This window comes from Rhipicephalus microplus, chromosome 9 (genome assembly GCF_043290135.1).
Source record: "Rhipicephalus microplus isolate Deutch F79 chromosome 9, USDA_Rmic, whole genome shotgun sequence".
In the NCBI taxonomy this organism is placed as follows: Eukaryota; Metazoa; Arthropoda; class Arachnida; order Ixodida; family Ixodidae; genus Rhipicephalus; species Rhipicephalus microplus.
In genome coordinates this window covers 123,271,411-123,294,558 of record NC_134708.1, presented here as the reverse complement: position 1 = coordinate 123,294,558, position 23,148 = coordinate 123,271,411, and the positions used below count along the sequence as shown (strand labels likewise).

Sequence of the window (23,148 nt, the reverse complement as noted above, 5' to 3'; positions counted from 1 at the left end):
AAGACGTGGCCAGTAGTACCTTTTTTGTATCCTCGCGAGCGTGCGAGAAACACCGAGGTGCCCTGCCGTCGGATCGTCGTGAAGGGCCTGCAGGAGTTCTGGTCGCAGAGCTGAAGGCACCACAAGAAGGTACTTAGCTCGAAGCGGTGAAAAGTTTTTCTTTTGTAGAAGACCGTTTCGTAGAAAGAACGACGCAAGTGCGCGCTTGAATATCTTCGGGACTTCGGCGGTCCTGCCTTCGAGGTATTCTATTAGGGCCTTAAGTTCCGGGTCGGCCCTCTGTCGTTCAGCGAAGTCGTCGGTAGTTATCGTTCCTAAGAAGTAGTCGTCATCCTGGTCGTCGGGTAGCGGTTGGTCGACAGGCGCACGAGAGAGACAGTCGGCGTCGGAGTGTTTTTCGCCGGACTTGTAAATGACAGTAATGTCATATTCTTGAAGTCTCAGGCTCCATCGTGCGAGGCGACCTGAGGGGTCCTTCAAGGTGGCTAGCCAACACAATGCATGGTGGTCGCTCACAACTTTGAAGGGCCTGCCGTAGAGGTAGGGGCGAAATTTCGACGTAGCCCAGATGATGGCGAGGCACTCCTTTTCTGTTGTGGAATAATTTGCTTCTGCTTTGGATAGCGATCGGCTGGCGTAACTAATAACCCTTTCAAGTCCGTCAGCCCTCTGCACAAGAACGGCGCCAAGACCTACGCTGCTTGCGTCAGTATGTATTTCTGTCACGGCGAATTCGTCGAAATGGGCAAGTAACGGAGGCGTCTGGAGGCGATGTTTAAGCTCCTGGAAAGCGTGTTCCTGCGGCGTTTCCCACTTAAACTCCACGTCGGCCTTGGTAAGGTTAGTGAGAGGATCGGCGATGCGGGCGAAGTTTTTCACGAACCACCTATAATAGGCACACAGGCCCAGAAATCGGCGCACGGCTTTCTTGTCAGTGGGCGGCGGGAAGTCGGCGATGGCGGCTGTTTTCCGTGGATCGGGACGAACTCCAGACTTGCTGATAACGTGCCCCAGAAACAAGAGCTCCTCATACGCAAATCTGCACTTTTCTGGCTTCAGTGTGAGTCCGGAAGTCTTGATGGCTTGAAGTACAGCTTCAAGGCGCCGAAGATGCTCGTCGAAACTCGAGGAAAACACGAGGACGTCGTCCAAGTACACAAGGCAAGTCTGCCACTTCAATCCTGCCAGTACTGTATCCATAACGCGTTGAAACGTTGCAGGCGCTGAGCAAAGGCCGAAGGGCATCACCTTAAACTCGAAGAGGCCGTCCGGTGTTATGAACGCCGTCTTCTCTCGGTCTCTTTCGTCGACTTCGATTTGCCAATAGCCAGTCTTAAGGTCCATTGACGAAAAGTACTTGGCGTTATGGAGCCGATCAAGTGCGTCGTCTATTCGTGGGAGGGGATACACGTCCTTTCTTGTGATTTTGTTCAGGCGGCGATAATCGACGCAGAAACGTAGGGTCCCATCCTTTTTCTTCACTAACACCACGGGGGATGCCCATGGACTCTTGGACGGCTGGATAATGTCATCCCGCAGCATTTCATCAACTTGTCTCTTCATGGCCTCACGTTCTCGCGTCGAAACCCTGTACGGACCCTGACGGAGTGGTCTGGCATTTTCTTCGGTGAAAATGGCGACATTTTCATTTGGTAGCTGAACCCGAGTCTCTAATAAAGCAGCGGCCCTCTCTTTGCGAGCGACGCTCGCGAACGTTTGAAGGAATGCGCCGCAGAAAACATCCCACGTTCGGAGCGTGGACTCCCGATTTTCAAGCCAAGTCCTTGCGGTGTCTTCCAAATAGAAGAACACACGACGCAGCTTTTCGTCATGGTCCCAGTGGTTGAGGGCGGCCACACGGTCGTATGTCTCCAGCCAGGACTCCGGGTCTTCGAACGATGACCCATGGAAAATTGGTGGTTCCCTGGATTGATGCATGACCATCGTGGGCTGGGATGCTGCGGTTGTCATTGTCGCTGCAGTCACGGTCATGGCCTTCGTCTTCCGCGCCTTGTCTGGTAGAAGCCCGTACTCCGGTGGTAGTCTTTGCTGTCGGCGGCTTGTTCGCTGCTCCTGGTTGGTGTCGGTGTCTTCTCCGCGACGTGGGCTGGGTTCAGGGCTTGACGGGGGCGTCCGGTACATGAACGAAGCAGCACCTCCACCAGATGTCACGGGGTCGTGACGTGGCCGAAGACAGGAGACTTCGTGTTAGGATTTAACTGTTTATTTGGGCGAACCTGTGCCCGGTAAACTGAAGGTCCAATTACAGCAGCAGTCTCGCACAGATAGCAGTCTCGGACTGATAGCGGCGAACGGAGCGTCGGCCTTCGATCAACAACTGACAAGCGGCGAAGCGCGTCGGCATTTATACTCTTGCCGTCGAATGTTGTAGCGTTATCGCTGGCGGTGGCGTAGCTTCTAGAACAATCTGTACCGTTCGCACAGTGGGCGTGATCTTATCGAAATGATCTACTACAGTCCGGAACCTTCTAGAAAACTGCAGGCGCGGTTTGCGCTGAGAATCGTGCGGTGTTTTCGGACGATAACAAAAACTTGGGAAATGGAACGTGGCAATACAAACTATGTCCGTTATTACCACTTTGGCTAAAGAAAGCGTTACACTGATATATTCCAGGCTAAGTTATTGTGTCTTATGTTGGGGAACAACGACGGCTCAAAACTATAAAACATTACTTACACTACAAAAGAAGGTACTAAGACTATTCGAGGGATATTACTGTATGCCACAAGGTCTTAGCGCACGTCCGTTATTCCCTAAATATCTCATATTACAAGCAAACCAAATATATTATTATAAGTTATTATTGTATATCCAAAATAATAAACTATACCCCATGTACGATTCTTCTCGATGTGCTGAGTACTATCTCCGTACACATAGTATAAGAACACCGAAAACTAGAACAACCTATGGTCAACAACATATTGATTATCAAATACCGAGTCTCCTCAACAAACTGGGTGACGTACTTGACCTAAATAAGAAAACTTCCAAAAATAAGTTAAAGGAATTTCTCCTTTATAATTGTATTGAATACACTTAATACAGAAATTTGGATTATTTATTACTTTCTGTGTCCCAATTGCTTAGAGTACACTATTTGTGTCCTTTTGTTGTTGTTTCTTTTTCTTGCTTATTCTTTGTTCAAGGTGCTTAGGAATGTATGTGTCTCCTGATGCTTTCCTTACCTCACCTATTGTATATCTTGCGATGTTTTTTAGGTATTTCATTACTATTTACTGTCCTGTTCTTTCTTTATACTTGTGATGGTTACATGTGTGATCAGAATTTGCAAATTGTATCTGTATATAATGATGTTCTCTAATTACGGCTAAGTTGTGTATGACATGTTATTTTTAGTTTTTATTTTATTTTGCCAGACTGTATTTCGGAGCAAAAGCCTCCGTCAGGCTATGTAGCCTTTTGCTTTTGCTTCGTTTTTTCTGTTGCACGTACAGAAAAATAAATCTCAAATCTCTCTCTCTCTCTCTCTCTCTCCAGGGCTACGTCCCAGCGTCGGAGGACGAACGCTGAGAGGTCACTGACCTTGGTGTGCCCGGAGTTACCTTCAACCACGAGCAACGCTTGGACCTCTGATCTACCTTGTCTGCACCCCATCGCATCAACCCTCGCCGTCTACAAGAGTGCGCGAGCGAACGGTGACAGTCGCTTTAGCTATTGCGGAACTTACGCATCCTTAGCATTTCGCGGTCATTAGGTTAACTTCTCCTGGGGTGTGTGTGCTTTGTTTTTTTTTCTCTCATTCCTTTCTCTTTATCTAGCTTATTGAAAATATATTTAGCTGTTTTTCTTGTGTGCATGAACGGTCTCATGTTCTCTTTACCGATGTGGGTTTTCTCATCGGTTTGTATGCACAAGAACCTACACGAGAGCTTGTGGGCTGACTAGCCTCGTGACAATTGGCGTCCGCTACGACAGGACGAGATTGTTTATGCAATTAAGGTTTTTACAGAAGGAGAGAAAATGACTACGTCTGATTTAACGGCGTTAGCGATACGCATGGGGCTAGAGGGCGATGAGTTGAAGGCATGGCTTGATGAGCGTGAGGCACGAGCTCACGAAGAAAGGGCAGCTGAGCGAGAGGCAAGAAAGGAGAGGATGGAACAGGCGGAGTTGGAACGAAAACTTGAGGTCGAATGCCAGAAGACGATTCAACTGCGTCTTCAACTTGCTCAGGTGGAAGGGGCAAGGGGATCCGCGGCGTCGAACCATGGTCGACAGGTGCGAGAACCGTGTAACGTTAACCCGCACCACTTCATACCCGGATTTGATGAAAACCGGGATGACCTTGATGCTTATCTCAAGAGATTTGAGAATGTGGCCACCGGTCAGGAATGGCCTAAGGATAAGTGGGCCATGGCACTGAGCCTGTGTCTGAGCGGAGAAGCTCTCAAAGTATTTGGTCGCTTGTCTCCAGAAGAGGCACTTGACTACGAGAAAGCCAAGCTAGCATTACTGCAGCGTTTTCGTTTCACGGCGGAGGGCTACTGGGAGAAGTTCCAGCATAGCAGACCTCAAGATGGAGAAACAGGCCAGCAGTATGCAACCAGGTTGGCAAGTTTTTTCGACAGATGGGTGGAGATGTCCAAGACAGCAAAATAATATTCGTCTGTTCGAGATCTCATAGTAGCTGAACAGTTTATCAATCAATGCCATAACCGTGTGGCGCTTTTCCTACGTGAGAAAAAATGTAGTAAGCTAGATGAAATGGCCGAGGCTGCGGACAATTTTGTAGAGGCCCAACGACAGTCAAATTTGTTGGTTTTTCGCGACAAAACGGAGAACGGCGCCGCAGGAAAACGCGGAAGTACAGCGGGGAAGTCTCCCACTCGATGTTTTGTCTGTGATAAAACAGGTCACAGGGCAGCAGAATGTCGTGCTCGGACAAGACCATACTGTGACTACTGTCGCAAAACGGGGCATGACATTAATGTATGTACCAGAAAGCAGAACGTCACTAAGAGGACTGCTTGTATCTTGTCGCCAGAGGAAAAGGCAGAAGTAGTGAATGATATACCTGCGGACAAGCAGGAGGAGAATATGACCAGTGCGGTGAATACGCATCCAAAGTCAGAAAAACATCCGATGCCAGTGCTGCAGGGCATTATATTCGGCCAAGCTGCTTCCGTCCTACGGGATACAGGAAGCAATACAATGGTGGTTCGGCGTTCTTTGGTGCCAGATGAAGCACTGACAGGAACCACGACGGCCTTGTTCTTAGCAGACGGGAGCCGGATCACGGTACCAGAGGCGAAGGTGGAGATTTTTTCGCCATATTTTTCAGGCACGTGTATCGTGAAATGCATGTCCTCCCCGCTATATGACATCATCGTTGGCAATGTGCCAGGATCTCGTGCTGCTGACGACTCTGACAAGAAATGGAAAGAAAAACTGGCTGAAGGGAACTTCACTCCAAACGGCGTAGCCGAGACCTTGTATAAGAAGAAAGAAGACCATCGTTTAAAGGCATCACTTGGTAGTATGAAGAGCACAAGCGTCCGGCCGGAGTCAGCTGCAGTTAGCGTCAGAAGTTTGAAGATGAACAGGAGGGAGCTCGAGAGGGCCCAAGCAGAAGACAAGACCCTGGAATCTTGCAGGGACAAAGTAGGGCAGGTTTTTTATGGCAGAGGATCGACCCAGTATTCCTTTGTCATGGAGAAGTCATTGTTGTATCGAAATTACCGGCTATCCTCTGGCAAATTGATACAGCAGGTCGTAGTTCCTCTCAAGCTGCGAAGTCAAGTGTTGAAGATGGCCCATGAGAGTTTGATGTCCGGGCATCAAGGAGTAACAAGAACGATTGATCGGGTGTTAGGTTCATTCTATTGGCCAGGGGTCCAGAAAGAGATTAAAAGATACGTGTGGTCCTGTGACACGTGCCAAAGAATGTATCCAAAGCACAAAGTAGGAAAGGCTCCTCTCGGGAAAATGCCACTGATTGACACTCCTTTTGAGCGCGTGGCCGTGGACATTATTGGACCCTTAAAGCCGGTCTCAAATAGGGGTAACAGATACATACTGACCATGGTCGATTTCGCTACGCGCTATCCTGACGCCATTGCTTTGCCGGCGATTGACTCCGCGACTGTGACAGACGGGTTGGTCGAAATGTTTTCCCGCGTTGGATTTCCCCGCCAAATCCTGTGCGATCAGGCCTCGTGCTTCACGTCGGACCTGATGAGGGAAGTAAACGATCTGTTGGCAATGAAACATCTGAGTTCGACGCCCTATCATCCCATGTGCAATGGTTTGGTAGAGCGATTTAATAGGACTTTGAAACAAATTCTGCGCAAGCTATGCCAAGAGGATCCAAAATTATGGGATCGATTGCTTGCACCACTTCTATTTGCATATCGAGAAGTTCCTCAGGCCAGCATGGGGTTCTCTCCTTTCGAACTCATTTACGGGAGATACGTCCGAGGACCACTCAACTTGTTAAAGGAGCTGTGGACTGGAGAAAAGATCGAAGAGGAGGTGAAAACGACCTACGGATATGTCCTCGATCTCCGGGATCGTCTGGAAAGAACGCTAAAATTAGCCCATGAGAACCTGATACGAGCGAAAACGACTCAAAAATATCACTATGATCGGAAGAGCAAGAGCCGTCAGCTGAAAGTTGGAGACCGAGCTCTTATTTTGCTTCCTACAACAGCGAATAAGTTGTTGATGGAATGGAAAGGGCCGTTTCCGGTCATTGGGAAAAAGGGCGATTACGACTATTGGCTGGACTTGGGGCATGACGCCAAACTTTTCCATATTAATATGTTAAAACGATATGAAGACCGGCAACCAGACACAATTCCACAAACAGCATCTTTTGTGGTTATGAAAAAGGAGGAGACAGATACCCCTCTACCAGCTTGCACAGTTAAGCCGACTGTGGGTGTAGAAGCGATTCCGATCGGCAGTAGCTTAGAAGAAGACAAATGTACAGAACTTCGGAAGATTCTAACCACCTACCAAGATGTATTCTCTGAGATACCGGGAAAGACAAATCTGTTGGAATGCCGACTTCAATTGACGACCTCTGAACCGATCAACACACCGCAGTATCCTTTGCCGTTGGCCATGAAGGAAGTAGTAGAACAAGAAGTTCAAGACATGTTAAGACTGGGTGTGATTGAGCGATCCCTTTCGCCCTACAATTCGCCCTTGGTACTTATTAAGAAGCCGGATAACACCTATCGCACATGCGTCGACTTCCGTCGCATCAACGAGATACTGGTTTCCGACGCTGAACCCATACCTAGGACCGGCCTAATGCTTACAGAGGTGGGCACAAAGAGATACTTCTCAAAGTTTGATCTCACAAAGGGGTATTGGCAAGTCCCACTTGACCGGACATCGAGGCCAGTAACGGCAATCTCAGCGCAATCCGGTCATTTCCAATTTATATACATGCCGTTTGGCATAAAGACAGCTTCTGCGGTGTTTACGCGTCTAATGAGAACACTCCTACAGGGCCTTGAAAATCTAGTCCACTACATCGATGACGTTCTCATAGCCACGAACACCTGGGAAGAGCACATAGACACCTTGCAACGCTTGTTGCAGAAAGTACGGGAGTCTGGCTTAACCATCAAGCCTCAGAAGTGCGAAATTGCTGTGAAGTCGATAGTCTTCTTGGGACATTGTCTAGGAGGCGGGACTATTCAACCTGTGGAAACTACGGTTTTGAAGATAGCCAGTGCACCTCTACCTGACACCAAGAAGCAACTCCGATCTTTTCTGGGACTAGCTGGGTATTACCGAGATTTATTACCTCGCTATGCGGAGAAAGCACAGCCTTTAACTCAGCTAACCAGAAAAATGGAGAAAAACAAGATTTGTTGGACTCCTGAAACAGAACGAGCATTTCAAACGCTGAAGCAAGCCCTTGCTTCTGGGCCGATCGTGAAAGCACTAGACCTAAAACGTGTGTTCATACTCCGTACAGACGCATCCGACACATGCATCGGCGCAGTCCTCATGCAAGAACACGAGGGGCTGTTGCACCCAGTGTCGTATGCCAGCCGCCAGCTGTTGCCTCGGGAGCAGAATTACTCGACTATCGAACGAGAATGCTTAGCGCTAGTATGGGCGGTAGAAAAATTTCATATTTTTTTGTACGGAGTACAGTTTATTGTACAGACAGATCATCAACCGCTACAATACTTAGCGAAGGCAAAACACCTGAACAGTAGGTTGCTAAGGTGGAGTCTAGTACTACAAGAGTACACTTTTCATATTCAACATATCAAAGGTTCTGAAAACGCAGGTGCCGACTTCATGAGCAGGTTACGGCCATAGATACGAGTTCAGGTGTTGCTAAAGATGGGAGGCAAAGCATTTCAACCAACCGTCGGAACATTGTTTACCATATGTGGATTTTTTTTCCTGTAAGTGTGCTCCTTAAAACTTGTTGCAGTGATACCAGTGTGCATGTGTTCATGCAAACGCCAAGAACGTATTCTGTGTGGTGAAACACGCATCCGGCAGTTTTTTCCGTTGGGAAAAAACTTTTCGAAAAAGGGGCATGTTGTGATAAGTGAAGTGCGCGTTTCGTGAAGTGCGCGAATGCAACCAGTGTTGAGTTTAAAATGTGTGCGAGTGCACCGGCATAGGAAAGAAGACGTCGACGACCGATGGTGTGGACGCGCGCTTTCGCGATGTATTCGGTGAGGAAGACGATGGGCAGACGAGGCGCGTGAAGTTCGGACCAATGAGAGGCCCCCACGCTGGTTTGGGAGAAGCCCGAACGAAGAACGGGGCAGACGTGGCCGGGACGCGACGGAGGCAAGCAGGCTACCAGGGCGCGGGGGTGGCAGCCGAGTTCCTGAGGCAAGGCTGCTGCGGGCTCCCACCTGGTCGGGCACCCGAGCATCATCTATCGTCTGGCGTTGGCCAGGCCACTCGTCGTCTGGCGTTGGCCAGGCCGCTCGTCGTCTGGCGTTGGCCAGGCTGCTCGTCGTTTGGCGTTGGCCAGGCTTCTCACCATCTGGCTTTGGCCAGGCTCGTCCCGTTTCCAGGGCTACGTCTCAGCGTCGGAGGACGAACGCTGAGAGGTCACTGACCTTGGTGTGCCCGGAGTTACCTTCAACCACGAGCAACACTTGGACCTCTGATCTACCTTGTCTGCACCCCATCGCATCAACCCTCGCCGTCTACAAGAGTGCCGCGACCGAACGGTGACAGTCGCTTTTGCTATTGCGGAGCTTACGCATCCTTAGCATTTCGCGGTCATTAGGTTAACTTCTCGTCGGGTTTGTGTGCTTTGTTTGTTTTTTTCTCTCATTCCTTTCTCTTTATCTAGTTTATTGAAAATATACTTAGTTGTTTTTCTTGTGTGCATAAACGGTCTCGTGTTCTCTTTACCGATGTGGGTTTTCTCATCGGTTTGTATGCACAAGAACCTACACGAGAGCTTGTGGGCTGACTAGCCTCCTGACAGTCGTCCTCAATTTCATTCAAAACATTTTTTGAGTGTCCAGTTTAATGCTCTGTAGTTAAGCATTCTGCATTTAGTAATTGCCATTTATAACTACCCTTTATAGTTATAGAATGCCTGCCAGATGTACTCCACCCAATTCTTATTCTCCTTGTTACTCCAGTCTCACGGTTCGGCTTGGCAGTCACAACCATCCTTAAGTAGGCGTATTCTTTCACTTCCAGTGCCTCGCTACCTATCGCGAAGCGCTTTGGTTTTCTACACATCGCAATGCGCAGTATCACAGTTTTCAAAGTATCGCTAACGTGGCTGCTTGGGCGAGTTGGTAGGACATGATTCACATAAAAAAATAGTGCCAATAACGAGGGACAAGAACAGAAGGATAAGAAAAGTATCGCAAAGCACACAGTGCTTTAGTTCTCTTCCCAAACTGTTCCACATGGCTTTAGTTTTTGGCACATTAATTTTCATACTTACTATTCTTTCTTTGTTTATACAATAATAATGATGCGCAATTCGTCCGTGAGTTTCTCATCAATACAGTGTACTCCACAGATCATTTATGGTCATCATAATTTATTTACCTTTAAGGGCCCCTCATGGGGCGATACATAGGAGGGTGGGGGTGTGACAATAAGTAACTGAGCGTCGCAAGGAGGAATAAATACTGCTAGGAAAAAGAAAGCAGGAACAAAAAAAATAAACAAGAAGAAATAAATAAAAAGAAGAAAAAGAAGAAAATTAGGAGGCAGATAAACTCGCAAGCAACAGGGCTGCTATTCGGCCTGCTGACAGTAGTGCTGCAGGAATAAATCGTTAAATTTACCATACTTTCTTTCAATAACAATATCGTCGAGAAGTTTATTCCAATACGATATGGCAGTCGGTTGAAATGATTTGTTGAACACTGTGCCAATTAAACAGACGTCGTGATGATCTCGTGGGAGGTAAGATTAGGCTCTCGCGTAGTTAAGGAATGTTATAATATCGCTTATGAAAAAAGGCAAAGACTGGCTATTTTGCGACGGGATGCCAGGGGGGTTAGACCGATCCAAGTTTTTATGCGCAGTTGATTTGTGGGGTTTAACGTCCCAAAACCACCATTTGATTATGAGAGACGCCATAGTGGAGGGCTCCGGAAATTTTGACCACCTGGGGTTTTTTAACGTGCACCCAAATCTAGTTTTTATGCTAGTGACGCTCAGTATAAAATCATCTTTTGAAATTATAAAACGAGCAGCTCGGTTTTGTATTGCCTCTAACTCCTGGACTAAGTGCTCTTGATGGGGCTTCCAGATGGGGGTTCCAGTTTCGTAAGCCATTTGTCTAACTGTGGGTGAAGCAAATGTAAGTGACCGTCTGATGAAGCCTAATGATCTAGAAACGCTTGCAGAAAATGATGTGATTGATTTAGACCATTTTAAATTATGAACTATGTTGGCTATGAACCAACTAGGCCCAAAAGAAGTTTTACTTAAGTCTGTCACGCCGAAAAAAAGTGAACGATTGATTATCTTGCAAAAGTTCGTCATTTCGTATATCAGTTGTGAGCCACGTTTCAGTAAATATGGCAATGCGGGTGCTGTTATCTCCCATTAGAGGTTTGACAGTGTATTTTTTTGGGAAGTAACTTCGCACATTGGTAAGTAAAACAGATACTGATTTATCTCTTGAGGCAGGGGTTGTAGGCATGGTAGTTCCAAAAGAGCGTCGTACGAAAAACATGGGTAACTGTTGTGAACGCTACGAACTAATCTCGACAACGGAATCAGTTTCAGCATAGTAAACAAACTGTTTGTTGCTCATAATGAGCTTGCCAAAGTGGATTTTAAAGAAAGTAGTGCTCTGTTGCCCAAATGAAAAAAAGCATCTTTTTGCCAAGCGCACACGCGCGGAATATTCTTTCTGGATCGAAAAGGGGGAGGCTTTTTTTTTAGTTTTGAAGTAACAGAAAGAATCCGCTCTTTATCTTTGAATTTTATGAATTTCACATTTATTGGGCGTTTTTTTTTCCTGACTGAAAATGGCCAAGTCTGTGTGCTCGCTCAATATCTTCACTTTAATAGCGATGTCAAGCTCCTGAGAGCAGAATGAAAGGAAACACGACTCATACTGTGACCCCTATTCATCCTGCTTATCGGCAGTACCGAAAAACAGCAAATTTGAGGGTCTCAGATGATTCTCAGCATCGTCGCACTTGACCAAAAGTAGCTGATATCTGAGGCAAGTTTATCAATAGTTGAGTAGGCTGCAGAGCTAGTTAATAAAGGTTACTAAAGTACATTCGATCAAATCCTATACCTAACCGTACCCAATCTAGGGCCTTGATAACCTCATGAAGCACGCGGGGAAAATCATTCGAGAAGTCTTGTCTACCTGCCTCACACTCTTGTTTATCAAAATTTTTTTGTTCATTTCAAGGAGTTGCGGTGGCTGTGGAACAGCTGTAGATTGCTTCACTATTTCTACATTTTGTTCATCAAAACCCTGCATAGCTGCTGAGGTTTCTACTGATGAAAATGATTTTCTTAATCAATGCAGGCCATTATAGGCATTGAATAAATCCAGCACGTTTCGCTACTATATGAATAGAGTGTTCTATGGTCAATTGTATATTAGCATGTATAAAATGCTGCTTGATATTATTGTTTCATTGAACTACGAGGTCGCTCTGATTCTATTGGCTTTGTACACTTTGTAAATAGCTTGTACATACCCAATTGTACATAAGCAAATGAATCGACTCACAGAGGCTCATCAAACGACGGCAATCCTACTGACCCAACCTTCTACAATGGCTGTTTTCGGACGCGGTGCACACGACACAAATCCGACTGCCAAGCCCACTGAGCCAAGGTTTGACCCAAGTTGCCGTGAAGAGGCTTACACACACACACACACACACACACACACACACACACACACACACACACACACACACACACACACACACACACACACACACACACACACGCACACACGCACACACGCACACGCACACACACACACACACACACACACAGATCGTGAATCGGAATAACTCAAGCATCCTAACAATACTGAGAATGATGTCTAGGAAAGTATAGGCAGGGGGATGGGGGCATGGTTCTGACGTAAGTATGAAGAAAGAAAAGCGGACGAAAGGATAACTTGCTGCACCTCTGACCTTCGAATAACGTGTCCGAGCTGCCAGTGGCATGTTTAATCCCTTCGTCCACGTTTTTTTTTTCACATAAAATTACATTTAGGGCTAATAACATCTATTATAATTTCTTTGCATCACTCACAGTGGTCAACAGTATTGTGTGTAACCAAAAAAATGCGAGTCTTCAAATTTCCACTTCGTTTCTTCAAGAATCCTAAGCGCTTTTGAATGCTCACCGTAGGTAGGCTGGTAGGCGTACGATGGGCGTGGAGCCGGGTAGTCGTACACTGGTCGCCTCTCGGGGTACGCATCCACGACTACCACTGCGTCAATAGAAGGGATCAATCAGTACAACATCCATATAAACATGTAACGGCAGAAACTAACAGTGGCGCATTACAAGTCCCTGTCATCAGCAGCACCGCTGCAACACTTCGCCTTTGCGCAACCTAGAAGATATCTTTTTTTTTTCTTTACTTCTCTCATTTTTTTTCTCTTTCTAACTGCAAAGATTGTGTCAGTCAGGTGGTGTAGCAGCGTCCTATGCAGGATTAGTTCGAAATACAGCGGTCATGGCACTAAAGGCCCGTTCACACTTGGCCTCGAAGGAAGCGACAAAGACAAAACTCACCAGAAATTCACTGGCTTCGCCGCCTAAGCGGAAAACCAAGCCATGAGGCCGTAACGCTAGAATCGGTACGAGGCCGATCTTTTCGCCATGCGAAAGCACATCCTCTCTTCACTTTAAGGGTTTGGCTGCACTAACTCAAACCACGTTATCTAAACAGCCGGCCACAGAATAAATATAACGACAATTATGTCGGCGGTGGTTCGCATCGGCTCAAATAGCAAACTACCGGTGTAACACCACGAAACCTGACCGCCTCAGAAATGACGCGTTCATCCGCAGCCTGGTTTTGATTACCATCGCCAAAAACACCGGAAGTAAATAGTGCAGCAGTACCGAGTCGGCATGCCCGAACGTGTCTCAGTTTTGTGCACAGCTAGCTGGATCTGCTGCCGCTGCCGGTGCATTCGCTCGTGTCGTTTCTGCTGGCGTATCGTCCAAAGCAACGTTTGAAAAGGTGCAAGCTGTTTTTCAGTGCTTTGCGTGAATAGGTAAAATTTGGCACGAAATTCTGTGTTGAAAAATCTGGCTAAATAGAAATAATTCTCAAATTAGTGACTAAGGTGGCGGCGGTGCCATCCCGCAGGGGCAAACAGAATGTGGAGGCTTTCGACGTGTGCGCTCGTAGCTTTCCGGTGGCTCTGACGCTTTCCTTTTCACTTAATTTCTAAGTGTCAATGTGGCCAAAGACGGTGTGGAGAGCGGGACGGCAGCGTTGATAAAAACGGCTACAACAACAAGCGTGGCGTCATAAACGCATGTGGCCTCGCCACGGGGGTCTACTGGCTAAGGTACTCGGCTGCTGACCCACAGGTCACGGGATCAAATCCCGGCGGTGGCGGCTGCATTTTCGATGGAGGCGAAAATGCTGTAGGCCCGTGTGCTCAAATTTGGGAGCAAGGTGGCTAAGGCACTCGGCTGCTGACACGCAGGTCGCGGGATCAAATCCGGCTGCGGCGGCTGCATTTCCAATGGAGGTGGAGACGTTGTAGGCCCGTGTGCTCAGATTTGGGTGCACGTTAAAGAACCCCAGGTGGTCGAAATTTCCGGAGCCCTCCACTACGGCGTCTCTCATAATCATATGGTGGTTACTGGACGTGAAATCCCACATATCAATCAATCGATTCGGTGCAAGTTAAAGAACCTCAGGTGGTAGAAATTTCTGAAGCCCTTCCCTTAGGCATCTCTCGTAATCATATGGTGGTTTTCTGGACGTTAAACCCCCCACATATGAATCATCAATAAAGCGCAAGTGGGCCATTTGCGGTGGTTATAAAAAAACAGTGCTTGTGAGAGAGAAAAAGAGAGAGAAGAATTATTACTGCAGGCCGAAGGATTGTCCTTGGGCGGAGCTTTTAGTTCAGGGCCCCGTTTGCTCGTCCCACACCACGTGCCCGCTGGATCAGCTGACGTTGCTCTTCTGAACTGGTCAGCGCAGTCTCCCAGCAGTAATGTGAGGGTGAATGAATAGGGCGTTACTCCGGTGGTTGTGGAGATTCCCAAGTGCAGTGATCGTACACCGTAGACTTCACTCCACAATAGAGGAAGCATGAGGGGTATTGTGTGAGGTGGAAGGGATGTAAAAGCAAGAGAATGAAGTGGTCTGAAGCTGCCGCGAGGCAACAGCGTGCTCCCGGTTGAGTGATTTGTGCGATGGTAAGTACATATGGCTTTGTCGGTAGTACCCTAGCGTGTTAGTGTAGTTTAACGCTTCGTTCAGTGCATCGTCTGGGTCGGACAGCTCTTCCGATGGTTCCTGGTTTAAGCTCTCGAGCAATCGCGGTAGCACGTTCATTTCCGTAGAGAGGCGTGCCCAGGTGTCTAGAGGATACGCACCAGGTGTAACAAAGTGGGATCTACAGATGTCGAACTTATGAGCACCACTCCCAAGTCACCATTTTCACAGTGTATTTACGTCAGTGAAACTGTGACGCCATCGTTTTGTCCACTCAATATCACGCCTCCCAGAGGCGTGTTCGTGGGCCTTTGTCTTCTTTCGGACAAATTTTATCGTTCCACGTATGGAGACGTCTACTCTCGAAGGCGGCAAGGATGCACACGCAGCACGCTCGTGCAGCTAGTTTCGCTTCTACTTATATGGTGAATAAATATTGTCACTGCGTCGTGACGTCGACGAAGAGAGCGATTTGACCAAACTTGTTGCCTGTCAACGAAACGACAAATTAAGGCATTACACATTAGCACTTATAGTGGCCAGCTCAGTGTCGACCGTCGATAGAATAAGTGGTGAAGCGCGTCGGCTTTTATACATGTACCATCGAATATTCAAGGCCTGTCACTGCTCTTCCGCAAGTTCTAGAATAATCTCGAGTGTTCGCGTCCTGCCCGCAATCATAACAGAACGATCTACAATAATCGCGAACCTTCTCAAACAATGAACATTCCTGATAGGCTGAGCATTTCTGATAGGCTTTGTGGGTGAAAAGCAAATGAACGAAAACTGAAATTGAAAAAAGCTCATGGAAATATAAGGGCATGTCGTAACCAAAGGAGCTTGCATCATGGCCGCAACGTGGTTGGGAGTGGAAATCCCCAGAGCGTGGTGAATTTGAATGCAGCACTTCGCATGCATGTTATTGTATAGGACACGCGTACTGATAATATTAGTGCCTTTGCACAGCAGTGATGCTCAGTATGTTCAGGGTGCTTCATGCGTGAATCTATATGCTGTGGCTCTATACACGTCATCATGTTTGCACTGACCATCATGCTTCCAGTGTCGTCAGTCCTTGTAAAGCCTGAAGTTACAAAAACTGACAGCTAACATAGAACCATAGTGGCTCCGTTCATATCTGTCCTCGGGGATGCCGAAAATTCGCTAGGGGCGCCATTGTAAGCTCAAAATATAAAGCAAAGAGATCCACCATTTTTGCAAAAAAAAAGTGCTCTTCCCTAATTAATTCAAGAGTAACATTTGAATTCCGCGTTGTAGGTAGTACTTCTGAGCACTAAATTTGTTTAGCGACGTGGTGCCTTGCGAGTTGTACTATGGATTCTCTTATCTGTGATGGTGGCGAAGCGGAAAACATGGGATGCCGCTGTTCGACAAAGGCAGCTGTCGCACATAGCACAGTTAGCTTTCATCCGATGGTTGGCGCAGTTCTCGGCGTTCCGTTTTTGTTCTAGCATTTTTTATTCGCTGAAGTAAGTCACTGCAGTTGCTGTAGGTATAGTCGCTGTACCGCAGTACAGCGACTATACCTACAGCTGTATGGTGCCGCATGAAGTGTCATACCGGCGAAGGCATCGATGTCAACAAGTTCCACGGAAATGACAGGTAGATTATTTTTGCCGGTGTGCGCATATTTCTTATTTCTTCACGGTAATTTCACTCTCACACCTTGTTATCGCTTTCAGCGTTGTGTATTTGCGTGCTATACGTTCATTTGCGCTCATCCTGCGCATGTTCTAATGATTGCGTTCTCTCGACTTTCACTTCATCGCGGTTTCCTTGCGAAAAACCCAACCTCCTTGTGTCCTCAGCTTGAGCACACGATGTCGTACTGCAATAAAGAATGTAGTTGCTGAGCCAAGCTCGGCGAAAGCAGGAGCTGTAATTCGAAGCTTTTGCTGAAGCACCTCATGCTGGTTTTTACGACTGTTTGTACAGATAGTTTCTACTAAAGAGACACACTTTCCTGTTCGTTTTGCCTCGAAAAACGAAGGCACGCCGTTTGCGAACTCACAATTATGCTTCTAATGCGATAGATTTTTGTTTTTTGCATTGAAACATGATTGCTAGTTTGCTGTCACTAAATATTGTTTCCCGTACTCACTCTTAAATTGTTTTTACTGGTGCCAGGTGCCTATGAATGCCTTGCGGTTACATGTAACCTTACACGCACAGGTACTGTCTTCCAAAGGGCGCTTTGGTGTGCTGCTGGGCGTATCGACGCGCCTAAATCAAGCGGACAAAAATTAAGGAGACGCTTGTATAGCCCAGCATAAGCTCCAGTCTCTTTCGTCCACTTCTGTTTAAAAAATCAACAATAAAATGAAGAATCAGCCGACGCAACCACGTGGGTGCATTCCTGGTACGAAATTTTAAAAATGCAGCCCTGTTTTTTTTTCTATAAAAAACAAAAAAGTTATTTTTTTTTCTCTTCCTGTTGACTCACCGCCATCTCTTGGTTGCCCTCGGCAGTTCTATGCGCCATCGCTGCTCATCTTCCGTACTATTGTTAAGACTACAGTTTCCCTACTCTAACTTGGTTCTTTATTCTATGATGTCATACCTACGTCTGTTGCCCTCGTTGTGCATGGTGTTAGAAGCGACCCTTCGACGCAGCAGGAAATTGTTCCCGTGTCTAACCCCCGTGTTCTAGAACGTCTCTTCACTCAAAGCTTCGCCTCACTCGAGAAAGCCGATGGAAGTGCCGTCTCTAGGTGGGGCAAGTCACTTCATATCATCGATAATCTGCTGTGATTTTTCAGCAGCGCAGTGCAATTTTCAGCCGACTAGCGGCGAAGTGCTCAACCCCGTATTCACAAACGCTCCTCGACTCGACTTTCACCCTTCACTTGACAGAGTTTAGCACTACGCCGCTGCTCGGCTGAAAAGGACGCTGCGCTACGCAAGAATAGCAGCAAATTATCATTGGTATGCAGTGAGTTGCCCTGCCTAGAGGTGGCGTTCTCATTGGCTTTCTCAAGTGAATGTGGAGCATTGCATGAAGGGGCGACCTAGAATACGGGGGTCAACTTTGTCAAGTGAAGAGCGAAAGTCGAGTCTAGGAACGTTTGTGAGTACGGGCGCAACACATCATGGATCACCTGAAGACGCCGGAGCCATTGCGGCTTATGGGTAACATTGCAGAAAATTGGAAGTGGTTCATGCAGAAGTTTCAGTTATTTCTGGAGGTGATGGCGGCAGCGTGCTAGCGCAAAACGGAAGGAGCGAAGGCAGCGCTACTGCTGAGCATTGCTGGGGACGACTCGTTGGACGTCTTCAAGAACTTCCAGTTCGAGCCGAACGAAAAGAAGAATGACTACAGCACTATGGTGAGAAAATTTGATGTCTATTGCACCGAAGTCAACAATGAAGTGCACGAAGGATACGTGTTCCGTACAAGAAAGCAAGCTGAGGGGAACCATTTGATAAATGCATTCGTGATTTGAAAAAGCAAGCAGCGCAGTGCCCCTTTTGCATGATGCTAGAATCGTTAAAGGGCGAAAATGTATTTGGCACAAGCAATCCGAGGCTATGCGAGCAAATGCTGGGGGACAGCTAGTTAACCTTACAAAAAGCAGATGAAATGTGCATGGCAGCGGAGACAGTAGCACCGTGAAACGAAGTGTGGCGTAAAGGCGAAGACAGTCTCGATGGTACTTCAAGGCGCCCGTCCTCCTCAAAGAAAGGAAAGCAAGCGAAAGAACGTCACTGCCACAGGTTCAACCACTGGCACAAACCCAAACAATGTCCAGCCTTCGGAAAGAAATTTCGGTTGTGTCACAAGTATAACCACTTTGCAAGTTGTGCGTAAGCTGTAGTAAGCGAAGTTAACCAACGCCTAGACGAAGACTTGGACGTCCTCGAGATCACACAAGATTCGAGAGGAACTGCATGATTAAGGCTCAAGTTAACAACTACCAGATAAGGTTTAGAGTTGACACCACGCGGCAAGCAAGGTTGTTGGGTATGTCAATTTACCGAAAATTGCATGGAGCTGTACAGTTGAAACCGATGAACTCTGTCTTGCGGGCATATAACGGCGGTACCATATCATGCTTTGGAACATGTATGAAGGAAGTAAGGCTTGCGAATACTACGGCTACGCTCATGTTTTTTGTAGTCAAAAAAGGTCGCAAAGCTGTACTTGAACTTAAAGCAAGTGAAGCCCTCGTGCTAGTCAAGCGTAGCATGCATCGTAGACAAGGCTGGAAACAACGAGCTTCTAATAAGATCCAGACATGTCTTCGAAGGTCTCGGTTGTTGGCAGCAGGCATACAGCATGACGTTTGCACCTGGGGCCGTGCCAGTCGTGCAACCAGCTAGTCGAGTTCCGGTGGCACTGGAAGAACCTCTAAAGAAGGAACTTGATCGAATTGTGCGTGCCAACATAATTAATAAAGTGAATGAACTGACCGACTGGGTCAACCTTTCAGTACTCGCTAAGAAGAAAGACGGTTCATTAAGGGTGAGCACCGTCGATGGGTTAGTAAAGTGGCAGCACTTTCCGCTTTCAAGACGCGAGGATTGGAATGGCGGTGCTTCTATATGCGGAATATATGATGAAAAGATGCGAGCTGGTGGTACTTGGAGTGTTGGCTAGATGGACGGACACAAAGACAGATGCATGGACGGACACATGGATGGCTGCACGGACAGATGGACGCATAGACGGATGCAAGGCCGGATGCATGGACGAACGCAGGGACGGATGCACGAACAGACGCACGCACGGATGGGCGGATGGACGCGCGGACGGTCACACAGACTGACGCATATATGATGAAAGATGCGAGATGGTGGTGCTTTAAAGTGGACGAACGGACACACAGACAGATGCACGGATGGACGCACGGATGGCTGCACGGACGGTTGGACGTATGGACGGACGCAGGGGCGGATGCATGGATGAACGCAGGGACGGACGCACGGATGGACGTGTGGACGCACGAACAGACGCACAAACGGACGGGTGGGTGGACGCATGGACGGTAACACAGACGGACGCATGGACCGATGGAAGCAAGAACGAATGGACGGACGGATGCTTCGCGCCACTCTCCATCATTCACCCCGTGGATATGCTGCTATTTTGTATATCAAGCAGATTTTCTAAACAAGCAGACATTTCCACCAGAAACAAATAATTGTGAGGTTATATGTCGTTATCAAAAGGTCGTCCATATGCATTTCGCTTAGCAGTGAATCCACTCGAAGGGACCTTTGACTTGTTCCATATTAAAGCAAAGGGACCACACTTCATTTCATATTTGGGTGTTCCAAAATATCGGACCCACATTTTTTGTTAATGTCATCGAAATGATCTCACACCAGTGAATTTGAGTGATTGGATTCTGTATTCAACATTCTCTTTATTACACTGGTAAGATAAGCCCGCAAAACTAAGATTTATATAAAGGGAAAGCTACCGTAGAGTTGAAACAAAAGAGCGTTGCTGCAGCTAACAAGTTTCAGCTGTAAGAATCAATGTTCGCGTAAATGCAGCAGTCTACTGCTTACACAGATCAGACTGCCAGCGCTGCTTTCACTGATCTGGCTCAGTTAGACTGAAACCACTGTCCGACATGGACATGTGGTTCATTCTAGAAGCAAAAGTGCTTTGTTTTCTTTTAGCCAATGTTACAATCAGCAATCACCTCATTTTATTAACGAATGATGATTAGTGGAGTTTATTGGCGCAAGGGCCAGATGTGGCCAAAGAGCGCCAGAGTTATGATAATGAACTGTGCATTACGCACTATGGATAAAACAGATGTGACGTGGCTGTAAATTGGCCTAAAAACTGTCGCTGTAGGTGCGTAAAATATACATAGAGTAAAATATGGCAATGACAAATGATGTGTGTTGTGGAGACATAAAATTCATTAAAAATAATACGTATATGAAATAAAAACTTGGCGTGGAGCACTAGTGCCTCGGCAGAGCCTCTAAAACAAGGGCATGGAGGCCTGAGCTTATAGAAAGCTGCTAATATAGCGGCATCATCTGGACAGAGGATGTGCTATGAACTTGTTGGGCTAAAAACATTCAATACCACATCTTTTAGAAAGCCAAGGACTGATTTTACATCAAAAAGCGGCTCTTCGCCGAGAAACATATTGGGTTATAAAGGAAAACGATAGTGGTATGTTAAAGAAAAATATTTCTCTCTCTTTCAGCTTCAGAATACTCCAGGAGGACGTGGAAAACGGTTAGCCTCTCGCCACATCTACCACAAGTAGGAGGTTCATCGCCAGTCGGCAGAAATCTATGGTACCATATGTGTGTCCTATTCTGAGGCGACCGAATAGGACATCAGTTTGCCATGTTCTCGAAGCGAAGGGCCAGTGTCCTAACTGCGGCTTAATCAAGTGAAGCTTGTTATTTATTTCTGTGTCCCACAAGTGTTGCCAGTGGCTTCACAGTTTCTTACGTAGGAAGGGTTTTAGACCTGTTGCACGGGCAGTAGCAGTAGGGTTAATAGCGCGCAATATAATTGGCTTGGCTATTTGGTCAGCTAACACATTGCCTTCAATGCTTCTATGGCCAGGTACCCAGCAAATAGTAACATGCTGGTTGGACATATAAACTGTCCACAGAACGGAACACAGCTCAATTATTACCGCCTTTCTGAATCTGAAAAATAATCTTTATGCATTTACGACGCTTAACGAGTCTGTAAATATAATTGATTTTGTATGTTTGATTTCCGTATATGCTTCACAGCCGACAATAGTGCATAACCCTCAGACGCAAAGATACTTGTTTCCGGGTGCAGTACACCGGATTCCGAGAAGAATGGTCCGACGGCTGCATAAGCCACTCCTGCATGCGACTTAGAAGCGTCGATATAAAACTCTACGCATGAGTAGTTGGACTAGAGTTGTAGGAAATGCATTTAAATATGTGCTTCTGGTACGTGTTTAGTGATCTCGACAAATGAGGTGTCACAATGTATAAGCTGCCACCGCCATGGCGGTAAATGTTTTGCTGTGGGCATAGGACAAAGTTCTAGCAGTAGAACACACATTTCCTCACTTAGGTTTCTCACAAGCAAAGGGAGCGGCTTTCTCGCTGCGGGTCGATTATGGAGGAGGGTGGCAGCGGTCATATCGTTTATATCCGAATAAGAAGGATGCTTGATGATTGCGTGTACATTTATAAAATATGTGAAACTGCTATAAGACCGCTGCAGGTGAAGTGGCCACTGATGCGACTCTACATAGAGGCTCTGGATCGGACTTGTCCTGAAAGCACCAGTTGCAAGTCGAATACCCAGATGGTGAACGGGGTCTAGGATTTTTATTCCACTTGGCGTTGCGGAATGATAAACTATAGAGGCATAATTAAGGCACGACCAGACAAGGCTTTTGTACAACTTCAAGAGGCACTTTCGATCTCTACCTCATGTTGTACGTGATACAAGCTTTAGGACGTTCATCGCTTTCAGACATTCTATTTTTACATATTTAATAAGAGGAATAAACGTCAGCTTAGTATCTAAGGTGGTTCCCAAGAATATGCTCGCTGCTCACAGAAAGTTGGTCTCCCTTGATCGCAACACTTGGTAGTAGCATTACCCCTCAGTTGTTGGAGAAAAGTACGCAAGCACTTTACTGGGTGTTTATTTCAAAACCATTCTCATCCGTTCATTTAGAGAATTTATTCATTCCAAGATGCACTTGTCGATCACAGATAGACATATTGCACGAGTTGAAACTCATCGGCACATCATCAACATACACGGAATAAAACATCGCGCTTGGAATCACTGATTGCAGGGAGTTCGTCTTTACAAGAAAGAGTGTGCAACTAAGTACGCCCCCTTGCGGAATACCAGTCTCTTGGGTAAATGATCTGAAGAGAGCATTTCCCACTTTTACGTGAAAGGTTTCGTTAGACAGATAACTTTCAATTGTGTTTAACATGTTCCCATGGATGCCCATGGCGGCAAGATTGCGTAGAATCCCGAATCGCCACGTGGTATCGTGAACTTTCTCTAAGTCTAGGAATACCGAACGTACAAACTGCCTATGAATAAATGCACCTTTGATGTTTGTCTCTATGCGAACAAAGTGGTCTATTGTCGACTTCCCCTCTCTGAAACCACACTGAAGGGGATCTAGTATACTGTTACTTTCTAGAAAGTGAAATAGCCGCCGGTTTAACATTTTCTCATATAGTTTGCATAGACAGCTTCTTAACGCTATTAGCC

General features: G+C 46.7%; 1 protein-coding gene across 1 annotated transcript in view; it reads right to left on the bottom strand.

Moving 5' to 3' along the window:
- The window catches only part of LOC119163039 (uncharacterized), a 162,788-nt gene that overhangs the window by 131,479 nt on the left and 8,161 nt on the right, over positions 1–23,148 (bottom strand). The window contains exon 3 of the mRNA XM_075874273.1: positions 12,852–12,938. Coding sequence (XP_075730388.1) covers positions 12,852–12,938 — 87 coding nt within the window. The remainder of the gene's footprint in view (positions 1–12,851; positions 12,939–23,148) is intronic.